The sequence below is a fragment of the Hordeum vulgare genome, chromosome 6H (assembly GCF_904849725.1).
Source record: "Hordeum vulgare subsp. vulgare chromosome 6H, MorexV3_pseudomolecules_assembly, whole genome shotgun sequence".
NCBI lineage: Eukaryota > Viridiplantae > Streptophyta > Magnoliopsida > Poales > Poaceae > Hordeum > Hordeum vulgare.
Genome location: NC_058523.1, coordinates 16611769 through 16626170, shown reverse-complemented (window position 1 = coordinate 16626170; position 14402 = coordinate 16611769). Strand labels below are relative to the sequence as shown.

General features: G+C 44.4%; 2 protein-coding genes across 2 annotated transcripts; both read right to left on the bottom strand.

The window, feature by feature from the left end:
• Positions 1-1081: 1081 nt before the first annotated feature.
• LOC123402262 (receptor-like protein EIX2) lies at positions 1082-4650 on the bottom strand. Its single transcript, XM_045096162.1, has one exon. The coding sequence runs from the start codon at positions 4371-4373 to the stop codon at positions 1458-1460; it is 2916 nt and encodes a 971-aa protein (XP_044952097.1). The 5' UTR covers positions 4374-4650; the 3' UTR covers positions 1082-1457.
• A 3045-nt stretch (positions 4651-7695) lies between these two features.
• On the bottom strand, positions 7696-12012 carry LOC123402265 (receptor-like protein EIX1). Its single transcript, XM_045096166.1, has 3 exons — positions 9765-12012; positions 9150-9689; positions 7696-7727 (listed from the first exon to the last, which is right to left on the bottom strand). Exons 1-3 carry the CDS (start codon positions 12010-12012, stop codon positions 7696-7698), a joined length of 2820 nt encoding a protein of 939 aa, XP_044952101.1.
• Between the last annotated feature and the right edge of the window lie 2390 nt (positions 12013-14402).

The window sequence follows — 14402 nt, the reverse complement described above, 5'->3', positions numbered from 1 at the left end:
ATCGAGGCTTTGTTATCGATAGCGATCGTTTCTTTTTCTGTTACCGCCGGACTCTCATGGTCAGACGACACCTTAGAGCGTGCGTTCGGGCTCACGTTCGTGCACAACTGGGCCGTGTACCCAGCTGTGACGGGCCCAATGCTAGAAACCGACCCATCACGACCCAGCAGAGCGTTCAAACGAGCCTCCCGCACCTCACGGATCCTTGGATCCCGATCGGCCGGAGCTGCCGTCGTCGGTCACGACGGCCCCGCCGGTCGGTTGTTTTTTCGTCGGATCGGTACCTTCTTCCACGTGTTGAGGAAGTCTGCTAGAGTAAGCACTGGCAATTGCACCTTCGGTAATGTACCCTTCCATGGCCGCACCGCAGATGCCGATGTTTGCCCGGTGAACGATGCGGCGGAGGACCTCCACCCTGTCGTCGCCTAGTCCATCCCAGGCGCTGTCGTTGGGAGGGACAACCTCGTTGATGCAGTTTGCCACATGCTTTTCTGAATATCCAACCTGTATAGATTCCCAAATTAGGTCTGACGGCGTCGGCGAACTCACCTCCGGCTGATTGAGATCGTCGTCATCATCCTCATCGTCGTCTGTAAGCACCCAAAACCGGCCACCCACCCGCCTGTGACCTCCAGGCCGGGGGCTAGCGGCGGCGGCGGCGGCGGCCGGGGCCATCAGTCGCCCTGTCGCCCTCTCAGTTCCAATCTGATGTGGGTTACAAATATGTTACTATAAAGCAGAGGCAGACAACTGACACAGTTCGACAGTTTGACAATGGTCAGACTGAACCAAATAATCCAACAGAGATGAAGCTTTGAAGTTGTAGTCAAGTGAGCAGTCTACGTCATCTGTAAAAATACATCGAACGGTTCTGTGCAAAAACAGAGACCATAGTACTGCCTGGGTTCTTCTCAAAATCAGAATTGAGCATCTTCTAGGCAAGAACAAAATCATCATCATTCTTGCCATCACCGGTTTCACCCTCCATATCTTTGCCATTTGAGTTATGCCCGGGGTATCAATGTTTACTGTGGAATTAATATAAAAAAGAAAAGCGCCAACAACAGAAGACACATAGAAATCACATCATATACACAAACCTCAGTTGATGGCACGCACCTAGAATTCATAGGTGTGCATGACTAGTTCCAATACAATGCACCTTTGAATACATACATGTGTGTGACTTGTTCCAGTACAATACACTGGAATATCAATTGATACATTCATGATAAATCTCCAGAGTATGTCAAATTACATGTCTAGTACAATACAATACGAAAAACAGCATACCAATCTCAGTCCATGGAATGCACCTTGAATACATATCCTGACTAGTACTAGTAGTCTAGTACAATACCTAAACATTGACTTATACATTCATGATAAATCTCAAAAGCATTTACTGAATTATATGAGAGCAAACCAATAACCTGTGCTGGTCATCTCATCTCCTTCTACCCATTAATTTTACCTCTCAAGGAAGCCGAGGTAACAGCCACTTGCACATAAGCCCAATCATACAAGCTGTCGCAGAACGAGTACCAAGCAGTTCTCCATCTCCTCTTGAACAAGAAGGTGCACAAGACCACCCAGAGACCCATCATATATCCAGAACCCGAGGCAAGGAAAAATGAAACCATGTTGCCGCTTGCATCTCCCTGGTGCTCTCGAATAGCTAGCTTGGCCTGTGAACAATTCCACGAGAGAGGAGGACCGCAGAGGCCCGGATTGCCGATATAAATAGATGCCGGGTCTTCGAGTGTTTGCAGTTGATTTCCTGTTGGTATCTTTCCTCTCAGATTGTTGTAGGACAGGTTCAAGCGACTGAGTGACATGAGAGCCGATAAGCTTGGAGGTATTTCACCAGACAAATCATTGTGTGATAGGTCGAGTGACTCCACTTGAATTAAGGCACCAACATTGTCAGGGATTTTTCCATCGAATTTGTTCCATGATAGGTTCAGGTTCTTCAGTTCCACAAGATTGCCGATTTCTTCAGGAATCTCTCCAGTAAGACTATTACAAGATAAATCAAGATTGAACATGTATATGATCTCTCGTGTATAAAATCTCTCTTGACCTTTCGTGAGTATCGTGAAATTCTCAGTATAGTCAATTTCTTGATATGCAATACTTCCTCTTTGAGTAGCTAATGCATTCTCAAGATCAAAAACGTTATTGCTTGTTCGTGTCATGCCTGTCCAATTAACAATAGATGTCGGTATGATCCCTGATATATTATTGTAGGCAAGGTCCAAATTCTGAAGATCAACAAGCTTCGTAAGCTCGACAGGAATGTGACCACGAAACATATTGGATCTCAGTCCTAAGAAAGACAAAGATGACAGCTTCTCCCCAATCCATGGTGGTAAAGCCCCAGAAAATTGATTGTGTCCGAGATCAAGAAAGATGAGTTGTGGGCATTTTCGCAAAAGCAAAGGAAAATCACCCGAGAGGTTGTTGTCTCTTAAGCTTAGATTAACAATGCTCAGATCTGGCATATTTGTGCTGGACTTGTCGACTAGGCAATCAGTAATTGATCCATTGAGGTTATTTCTTGATAGATTTAACTTCCGCAATAATCGCAACTTGCACAAAGAAGATGGAATGGCCCCAGAGATCATGTTGTCATATAGAAAAAGTGTTTCAAGCCCTGGAGCTCCAAAGTCTAATGGTAGTGGCCCAACTAGATTGTTCCAACTGAGATCCAGGTCGGTTAGATTGATGGGAAGTTTAGGTATTGGACCACCAAGCTGGTTAGAACTGAAATCCATTACCTTTGCTCTCATAAATTCCATTGTTGATGGGAGCACTCCTGTAATTTGATTATTTCGAATATTCAGATACTCTAGTGAGGAAGTTGCTATCCAAAACCAACCTGGTACCATGTCATTTATGCTTGCGTATGATATATCAAGACTCACCACGGGTGTTTGCCATTTAAGCCACATTGGGAATTTAGGCCCTAGCTGACAGGACTGAAGTTCAATCCAATTTAGGCTGAAAGGAGGAACCCAAGTTGGACTCACTGTGATGGCAATGGAGTTGTCTGACAATATCAATTTCTCTAACATAGCTAGACGTGATAAATGGCCTTCATGCATGACACCGTCCAGGTTATTAGAGCTAAGGTCCAACATCGTTAGCTGTTTGAGATCTCCTATCCACACCGGGACATGACCAGTGAGTTTGTTCTCAGCAAGAACCAGCCATCTCAAGTTTCTCAAGGGCTCTACTATTGTAGTCGGCAGGCTTCCAGTCAGATTGCTATCCAGTAGAACCAAGTCTTTTAGTTTATTCTGTGAACAGTTTGGTAATCGATGGAATAACTCTGCTATACTCCCGTTTATATTGTTCAGAGAAAAATCTAATGTATCCAAATTACATAGGTTCTTTAAGTTGGATGGTATCATGCCCACAAGGTTGTTAGCTTGTAACCGAAGCTCCACAATCGAGGTCATATTACCTATCTCGTCCGGAAACGGGCCATAGAAACCACTAGACGAGATATATAGATTTTTTAGGCCAGTTAGATCCCAAAACCAGTTAGGGATGCTACGCTTATGGAAGTTGTTGCCCGCAAGGTCGAGTGTTTCAAGAGATGTCAAATTTGAGAACTGAATAGAATCAGGGCTACTTCTAAGTTGGCAATTGACAAGACGGAGAACTTTCAGAGTTGGAAGCATGTTCACAACCGGAAGCCAGCGAACAATTGCACTGAGGTTCACCCCAGTCATATCCAGGTGCTCAACCGAAGTTAACTGGGATAACCAGGTGATATCAGTGGAATATGTGTCTGAGTAGGAGTCAAGATTTAGGTACCGTAAGTTGGAGAGATTACCCAGCTGCGGTGGTATCCTTCCAATGAACTGTGAGCTTGATAGGTCGAGATATCTCAGCTGATGGAGAGAACCCATGAACTCCGGTATTTGCATCTCATCAAACCCGTTGTAGCTGAGGTCGAGATACCGTAGGTGTTGTAAACGAAGCAACGAGGAGCTTATGTTACCTGCTAGCACCTCCCTTTTCTCCCCATAACTTCTTATGTTGCCTCCTAGCACCTCCACAAAATCAGGGCCTCGGAGATCGAGCTTGACAACATGGCCGGTTCTGTTGCTGCAGTAGACGCCCTTCCACCGGCAGCAGTCGTCACCCTTCCAAGACGAAAGGAGGTTGGCAGGGTCTGATAGGCCTGCCCTGAAGGCAAGAAGGGCAGACCTCTCACCGGCAACACAGCTGGCGACCGCATCGTTTGGATGCAGGGCAGATAATGTGTCCTCCGTGGTGCTCTTGGCTTGAGTGAACAAGAGCAAGGCTATGGCTATTTGGATGCAGGAGAAGTGAAGTGTGTCCATTGGAGATTTTGCCATGTGAACATGTGGTCTTCTTTTCTCCCGATTCAGGTATATATGTTCTTCTTGAGAGTTGAGATAGGAGACCAATGAGGAATTTCATGGAAGGCGCTGAGCGCAGTTTTTCCACAACTAGTCGGCTTGAGGGTCCACATATATAGTACTATCATAGACTTTGGGTCTTTGGAATTTAATTGGAAATCGCTGGATGGTACTGGAGCATCAATTGACAACGGTGTGAAGCCAAGTGCAGATTTTCCACAACTACTTGGCTTAAATTTAATGGAAGTCGCTGGATGGTACTGGAGCCAAGTGCAGTTTTTCCACGACTACTTGGCTTGAGGGTCCAGGTATTACTGTCATGGACTATGAATTATTGGGAATGAAAATTAGAATATATATGTAATCCGAAATGTAAATATTCTAAGAATACTTACAGGACAAGTGGTGAATTCCGTTGGTAAGAGAGATCCCACCATCACCCATCTAGGGCCAAAATCAAGATTGATCTGAAAGAAACAAATCCAAATATTCGAGACGGAGAATACTTACAGGACAAGAAGGAAGGCTACAGCTGGGGCAGGGGAATGTGGAAGGGGGCGACCTTGCGATCTGGAGGCTGGCGGTGCCGGCGACGACGACGATGGAGACGCCGTCGAGCGGATCCGCCGGAAGAACTCTCCGTGACACGCCTCCTTCCTGCTTCCCAGCGGCTGCCCCGCCGCCTCGGCTACTCTGCCGGCGCAGGTCGGCGGGCATGTCGGAGTGAGCAGATCTACCCGTGCTGTCTCTTTTTGTTTTACATAGAAAATGCATTAATATCGATTACAACTGGCCTTTCTATTCCAAACACATCAAAGATATACTCCCTCCCTCCGTTCCTAAATATAATTAATCTTTTAAAAATTTTGCTAAGAGACCACATACAAATCAAAATGAATGAATCTATATTTTAAAATATGTATATATACATTTGCATTTAGTTTTTTAATAAAATCTTTAAAAAAACTTATATTTAGAAAGGGGGAGTACACAGCTGAAAAAACAGAAGAAATAAGACTGTCCCAGTCATCAATTACTAGCCTCTAACGACCCCAAAAACAATATCCAAATTACGAAAAAGTTCTTCAAAACTATGCCTTGAATAAGGAATATAATGCATAAGCATTGTCGTTGTTTGGTCGAAGATCTTAGATTTTCGTCTCAGAAAAGTTTGAAATCATTGAAAAACAATGTCTTCAACATTCATCAAGGTTATTGTCAAGTACAACCAATAAAGTCAACCTTAGGCTTTTACCCTCAGAATTGATACTTGGTACTTGAGAAACACCAAAAAAAGCAGTCCTCGAGTGTTGTCACCCCTGCTTGCCGAGGAAGATGATGCAAGTAACCAAACACCTCGCACATAGTTTTCTCCGCATTCAATACATCCTTTCACCAAAGCTTCATGACCTCCATCTATGCCTTAGAAATCTTGACTTGGACATGTCTCATGACACAAACAAAGCTTCGCGTAGCACCCTCTTGATGCCGTGCTGGTTGATAATATGAGTGCCCATGATTGAAACCTTTCCAATCTAGATATCCAGGGGCAACATACAATAATCCAATAGATCTCCGACATGAAGATCAAAACTCGTGAGCGGTCAGATACAAGAATGCCGACATCCGATAGAAAGACGACTTGGCGAAAGAAGAGTGCTAGGGCCAAACCACCACTGTCGTGCTGCTAACTCCACCAGCCGACGACCACGGCGGAGCCGGCCGCCTGTGACACCGCCGCCCTCATCACGCCTCGCTTGAGCAGCTAGATCGCCCCGTCTGCTGTCCGACGACTCCGACCGCCTATCGGTACACCACCTCGACACTTGGCACACCTCGTCATGCTGTTGTCGTCGACAAGCTCCGGCGTGTGACCACGTTGTTGCGCTTGCCGCCAGCGTTGCATCCAGGTCCGTTTGCATCGGCCCATGCCAAAGGCCCTACGCGAGGAGACGAGACCACCCTGCCGTCGCTGGTGCCGACTGGGCTTGGCTTGGCCGCGCCTGGTGACGAGGGAAGGGAGGGAGGAGGAGGTGGATCCCCTGGGGCGGCGTCTGGTTTACCTCCGGTGACACATATGCAATAACATGTGTACTTAGCCACTTATGCAAGTGAAGGAACCTGTGCTAGATGTGGGGCAACTCAAATTAACTGAAGCAATACATGTTAATAAAATAAACATGACACTTAGATCGTCAGCTTACGTGGCTGAAATGTACCCCAAAATCCAATAAACACACACACAGAAGGATGCACAACAGCACTTGGGCAGAAATATAACACGGTCATTACCATAGGGGGGGTTACAGTTCGACAATCCGACAATGATCAGGCTCAACCAAATAATCCAAGAGCACTGAAGCTTTGAAGTAGTAATGAAGCGAGCAATCTATGTCATCTGTAAATGAGATAATGGACGTGAGTATGAGTATAAAAAACATCAGATTTTTTTTTTGAAAAGGAGGAAACGAGCCCCCGGCCTCTGCATCAATCGATGCATGCAGCCATATTATTAAAAATCCAAAGTAACAAAATAGTTCGAGATAGGCCTGAAGGCTGAAAAATAAGATGGATCTGAAACTAAACAAACTCTTAAGAAACACGCACATCCGGCGTAACTAATAGCAGACTACGATGCCTATACACCTAGTCTATTACTAGCACGCCATCCAAACCGGTTGAAGATAACACGTGCGACCATCTCCCACCGGTTGCACCCAGTAGCCATAACCTCCCTGTTGTCTGCAAGACTGAGTGATGACCACGTACGGATCCAGGACGTTGCTCGGAATATGACCTGCAAAAAATTGTTGAATTTCTTACCATTAAATATTATGTCGTTTCTGGTATTCCATATAGCCCACAAAAGAGCACATATCCCTATTCTAATAAGTCTAGATAGTTTAACGTCCACTCCATTGAGCCACGTTGTAAACATTGAATTGATGCACGTAGGTGGGATCACGTTAAAGGCTATATGGATAGTGCGCCAAAGTAGTTTTGCGAGGGGGCAGTCCAAAAACAAGTGTCTGATAGTTTCATGTTGATCACAATAACAACAATTGGATCTACCTCTTCAACTACGCTTAATTAAATTATCTTTGGTTAATACCACACATTTTATATGTAGATGGTTCTATGCAGGAGTAACAAACAAAATAGAGACCACCTCTTTCCATGAAGACCTCAGCAGGAGCAAAAAATGACTTCCATTTTCTCTCCATAGTATTTTTCTAGGTTCTTCACAAGTATTGTTCTTGAAGAATCAAACATCTTCCAGGCCAGAACAAAATCAGAATCAGCTTCTATCACCGGTTTCACCCTCCTTATCTTTACCGTCTGAGTTTTGCCCGAGGTATCAGTATTTACCATGGGGTAAAAGCACATTGAAAAAGAATCATAAATTATTAAAAAAAGCACTAACAACCGAAAAGTATCCTTAAAATCAAAGTCTTCATGTGGTTTGTGCACAAGAAGGTGATTCTCACTAAGAGTAATCTGGCTAAACGCAATTGAGGGAGGGGGGGATACACGATGTAGCTTCTGTGATAATGAGGAAAACATTAAACATCTTTTTCTCCAATGTCCACTTGCGATAATTCTATGGCAGACAGTTCGTATAGCCTTTAACATTATGCCTTCAGATAGCAAGACACGTTGTTTGGAACGTGGCTCAGACGCATTTGTATAGGAGTATGTGCACTTCTTTAGAGTATATGGAACACATATAAATTGTTTGCAGGTATTACACAGAGCATCGGCGTTGATCCGTACATGATTATTACTCACTCCTACAGAAACCAAGGAATTGTGATGCACCTTTTTGCGGAAACCGGAGACCCATCACATATCTGTACATGATCATCACTCACTTATGGTTCTAGATATGTGATGCACCTTCTTGTTCAAGAGGATGGTACTATAAAGCAGAGGCAGACAACTAACACGGTCATTACCACAGGGGGGATACAGTTTGACAATTCGACAATGGTCAGGCTCAACCAAATAATCCAAGAGAGCTGAAGCTTTGAAGTGGTATTGAAGCGAACAATATGTCATCTGTAAATCAGATACTCGGACATGGGTACAAAAGCATCCAACGACTATATGCAGGAATAACAAACAAAAACAGAGACCACCCCACTCCGCCAGTCGATGGACGAACCTAGAATTCATACATGTGCATGATTAGTTCGAGTACAATGCACCTAGAATACACACGTGTGCGTGACTTGTTCCAGTACATACACGGTAATATAGATTGATACATTCATGATAACACTTTTGCTTCGGTACAACCCCCTCCCCACAAAACGTATAAAGGAGAATGTATATCCACCTCGTATTGTACATTATAGGTCGCCGTACGTATATCCACCTCATATAGTATACGTATGACGGCCTATACTGTATAATACAAGGTGGGTATACATTCTCCTTTATACGTTTTGTGGGGGAGGGGGTTGTACCGGAGCACACCTCTCATGATAAATCTCCAGAGTATATCAAATTACATGTCTAGAGCAAGCCAACAAGCAATGCTGGTTCTAGTACAACACAAAAAACAGCATACCAATCTCAATCGATGGCATGCACCTTGAATACATACATATCCTGACTAGGTCTAGTACAATACTCGAACATCCATTGGTACATTCATGAAAAATCTCCAAAGCGTTTATTAAAGTACATGAGAGCAAACAAAGAGCCAGTGCTGGTGATCTCATCTCAGCTTCTACCCATTAATTCTACCTCTAAAGGAAGCCCAGGTAACAGCCACTTGCACATAAACATGGTCATACAAATTGTCGCACAGCGAGTACCAAGCAGCTCTCCATCTCCTCTTGAACAAGAAGGTGCAAAAGACCACCCACAGACCCATCACATATCCAGACCCGGTGGCGAGGGAAAACGAAACCATGTCGCTCATTGCATCCCCCTTGCGCTCTCTGGTAGTTGGAACTTGCTCGGGATGTGAACAATTCCATGAGAGAGGAGAACCGCAAAGGCCCGGGTTGCCGATATAAATAGATGCAGGGTCCTCAAGTGTTTGCAGTTGATTTCCTGTCGGTATCTTTCCTCTCAGATTGTTGTAGGACAGGTTCAAGCGACTCAGTGATGTGAGAGTCGATAAGCTTGAAGGGATTTCACCGGACAAATCATTGTGCGATAGGTCAAGTGACTCCACCTGCATTAAGGCGCCGATATTCTCAGGGATTTTTCCATTGAATTTGTTCCATGATAAGTTTAGGCTCTTCAATGCTACAAGAGCGCTGATTTCTTCGGGAATCTCTCCGGTAAGACTATTACAAGATAAGTCAAGATTCACCATATATATGATTTCTCCTGTATATAGTCTCTCTTGACCTTTTGTGAGCACTGTGAAATTCTCACTGTAGACAACTAGTACATTGTCATTAACCCCAGATATATAATTGAAGGCATACTGAAGATTATCAGAGTTACCTCTTGTTTGTGTCATGCCTGTGCAATTACCAATAGATCTCGGTATGCTCCCTGATATATTGTTGTATGCCAGGTCCAAATATTGGAGATTAACAAGCTTCGTAAGCTCGACTGGAATGTGACCATGAAACATATTGGATCTCAGTCGTAAGAATGACAAAGACAGTAGCTTCTCCCCAATCCATGCTGGTAAAGTCCCATAGAACTGATTATTGCTGAGATCAAGAAACATGAGTCGTGTACATTTCTGCAGCAGCAAAGGAAATGCGCCCGAGAGGTTGTTGTTTCTTAAGCTTAGATTAGTGATACTAAGACCTGTCATGCTTGTGCTGGACTCGTTGACTAGGCAATCAGTAATTGACCCATTGAGATTATTTCTTGATAGATCTAGCAGCTGCAATGATTGCAACTTGCACAAAGAAGATGGAATGACGCCAGAGATCATATTATTGTATAGAAGAAGTGTTTCAAGTCTTGGTGCTCCAAAGTCTAATGGTAGTGGGCCAACTAAGTTGTTCTGACTGAGATCCAGGCCGGTTATATTGATGGGAAGCTTAGGTATTGGACCACCAAGCTGGTTAGAACTGAAATCCATTCCTTTTCCCCTCATAAATTCCATTGTTGATGGTAGGACTCCTGTGATCTGATTATTTTGGACATTCAGATACTCTACCGAGGAAGCTGATATCCAAAACCAATCCGGTATCATGTCATTTATGCTTGTGTTTGATATATCAAGACTCCATACGTGTGTTTGCCATCTAAGCCACGTTGGGAATTTAGGCCCTAGCTGACAGGAACGAAGGTGAATCTGTTTCAGACTGAAAGGAGGAACCCATTTTGGACTCACTCTGATGGCTATGGAGTTGTCTGACAATACCAATTTCTCTAACATCTCTAGACGTGATAAATGGCCTTCATGGATGACGCCATCCAGGTTATTAGAGTTAAGGGCCAACGTCGTTAGCTGTTTGAGCTCTCCTATCCACACCGGGACATGACCAGTGAGGCTGTTATTAGCGAGATACAGTCGGCTCAGGTTGCTTAATCTTTGTACCGGTATAGATGGCAGGCTTCCAGTCAGATTACTCTCCGCTAGAAACAAGTCTTGTAGTTTATTCCATGAACAATTGGGTAATCGATGGAATAATTCTGTTATACTTCCGTTCATATTGTTCCCGGCGGAAGCCAATTTCTCCAAATTACATAGGTTCTTCATACTGGGAGGTAACATGCCCACAAGGTTATTATATATGAAATCAAGCTCCACAATGGCGGTCATATTACCTATCTCGTCTGGAAACGGGCCATAGAAACCATTTTCCCAGATATATAGGTACTTGAGGCTAGTTAAATCCCAGAACCAGTTGGGCCTGCTACGCTTATGGAACTGGTTATCTGAAAGGTCGAGTGTTTCAAGAGATGTCAGATTTGAGAGCTGAAGAGAATCAGGGCAAGTTCTAAGTTGGCAAGCGGAAAGACCAAGAAATTTCAGAGTTGGAAGCATGTTCACAACCGGAAGCCAGTGAACAATTGTACTGAGGTTCACCTGAGACATATCTAGGTGTTCAAGGGAAGTTAACCGTGACAACCAGCTGATATCAGTGGAATATGTGTCTGAGTAGGACTCAAGATTTAGGTACTGTAAGTTGGAGAGATTACCCAGCTGCGGTGGTATCCTTCCAATGAACAGTGAGCTTGATAGGTCGAGATATCTCAGCTGATGGAGAGAACCCATAAACTCCGGTATTTGTATCTTGTAAAACCCGTTGTCGCTGAGATCGAGATAGCGTAGATGTTGTAAACCAAGCAAGGAGGAGCTTATGTTGCCTGCTAGCGCCTGCCTGTAATCATCAGAGCCTTGGAGATCGAGCTTGACAACATGACCGGTTCTGTTGCTGCAGTAGACGCCCTTCCATCGGCAGCAGTCATCGCCCTTCCATGACGAAAGGAGGTTACAAGGGTCTGATAAGCCTGCCCTGAAGGAAAGAAGGGCAGACCTCTCACCGGCAACACAGCTGGCGGGCGCATCGTTTGGATGCAGGGCAGATGTATCCTCTGTGGTGCCCTTGGCTTGAGTGAACAAGAGCAAGGCTATGGCTATTTGGATGCAGGAGAGCTGGAGCGTGTACATGATTGTTTTTGCCATGAACATGTGGTCTTCTTTTCTCCCGGGTCAGGTATATGTTCTTCCTGAGATAGGAGACCAATGAGGACTTTGGGGCTAAGAATTTCATCGAAGGCGCTGGAGGAATGGAGCTGAGCGCACTTTTTCCACAACTAGTCGGCTTGAGGGTCCACATAGTACTACTACCTCCGTCACGGTTTAGAAGGCGTGCATGCAAATTCTCTAAGACCTAGGTGGTTATTGATTGGTTGTGAAATGAGTTAAAAAATAGCATTCACACTACGCATGCATATAGAAGTAGTACAACGGAGTACTAATTAGTTGCTAGGAGTAAATGCAACGTGCCTTAATCTTTGTCTATTTTGGAAACGCACGCAAGTCTAACTGTGCCTTTTAAACCGTGACGGAGGGAGTATTTGTTTTCAGATTTGAGACCAATGAGGACTTTGGGTCTTGGAATTTAATGGAAGTCGCTGGATGGTGGAGCATCAATTCAAAACAGTGTGAAGCCAAGTGCAGTTTTTCCACAACTAGTACTTCCAGGACAAGTGTGAAGCTAAGTGCAGTTTTTCCACAGCTAGTATTTGGCTTGAGGGTCCATCTGTACTACTGTCAAGGACTATGAATTATTGGGCATGAAAATTAGGATATGGAGTATATATGTAATCCGAAATGTAAATATTCTAATAAGAATTCTTACAGAACAAGTGGTGAATTCCGTTGGTAAGAGAGATCCCACCATCCCCCATATAGGGCCAATATTCTAATAAGAATTCTTACAGAAGGGCGAACCCAATCCCGTCCATCTCCCTCGGCGGACAAGAAGAAAGGCTACAGCTGAAGCAGGGGAATGTGAAAGGCTGGCGGCGCCGGTGACGAGGATGGAGACGCCGTAGAGCGGATCCGCCGGAAGAACTCTCCACGACACGCCTCCTTCCTGCTCCCCCGCAGCTGCCTTGCCGCCTGGGCTACTCTGCTGGCGCAGGTCGGCGGGCATGTCGGAGTGAGCAGAGCAGGCAGCCCACACCGTGGGGGTGAAGATCTGCCTGTGCTGTCTCTTTTTGTTTTACACATAGGGAATGCATTCATATCGGTTACAACTGGCCTTTCTATCCCAAACACATTAAAGATATACTCCCTCCCTTTCTAAATATAAGTGTTCTAACAAAATTCGCTAGGAGATCACACACGAAGCAAATGAATGAATCTACACTTTAAAATATGTCTATATAGTTCCCTCGTGAAATCTCTAGAAAGACTTATATTTACGAACGGAGGGAGTACACATCTGAAATAACAAAAGAAATAAGACGCTATCCCGGTCATCAATTACTAGCATCAGCAACACTCTAACCACCCAAAAACAATATCCAAATTACGAAAAAGTTCTTCAAAACTACGCCTCGAATAAGGAATATAATGCATAAGCATTGTCGTTGTCCGGTCGAAGATCTTGTATTTTCATTCCAGAAAAAGTTTGAATTCATTGAAAAAAAATGTCTTCAACATTCATCAAGGTTATTGTCAAGTACAACCAATAAAGTCAACCTTAGGCTTTCACCCTGAGAATTGATACTTGGTACTTGAGAAACACCATAAAAAAGCAGTCCTCGAGTGTTGTCACCCCTGCTTGCCGAGGAAGATGATGCAAGTAACCAAACACCTCGCACATAGTTTTCTCCGCATTCAATACATCCTTTCACCAAAGCTTCATGACCTCCATCTATGCCTTAGAAATCTTGACTTGGACATGTCTCATGACACAAGCAAAGCTTCGCGTAGCACCCTCTTGAGGCCGTGCTGGTTGATAATATGAGTTCCCATGATCGGAACCTTTTCAATCTAGATATCAAGGGCAACATACAACAATCCGAATAGATCTCCGACATGAAGATCAAAACTCGTCAGCGGTCAGATACAAGAATGTCGACATCCGATAGAAAGACGACTTGGCAAAAGAAGAGTGCTAGTGTCACGCCCAAGATGCGACCCTATCCTCAATTTGGCACGAAGGCCTCGTCAGGGATAGAAGCGCATCTCGTCGTGTCGCAAGAATGGATATCGTTACAAGTACATGTACTGAAAAGATGACATATATATAGAATTGTCTTACACTCGCCACAAGCTACATCAGAGTCACAACAGTACATTATATAAACATCATGAAGAAGAGCAGGGTCCGACTACGACGTCCATCCTTGCTATCCCAGGCTGCCGGCTTGGAACCCATCATAGATCGAAGAAGAAGAAGAAGAAGTAGCAACTCCAAATGTACAATCAACGCGCTCGCGTCAAATAACCTTTACCTCTACCTGCAACTGGTGTTGTAGTAATCTGTGAGCCACAGGGGACTCAGCAATCTCATTTCCAAAGGTATCAAGACTAGCAAAGCTTAATGAGTGAGGCATGGT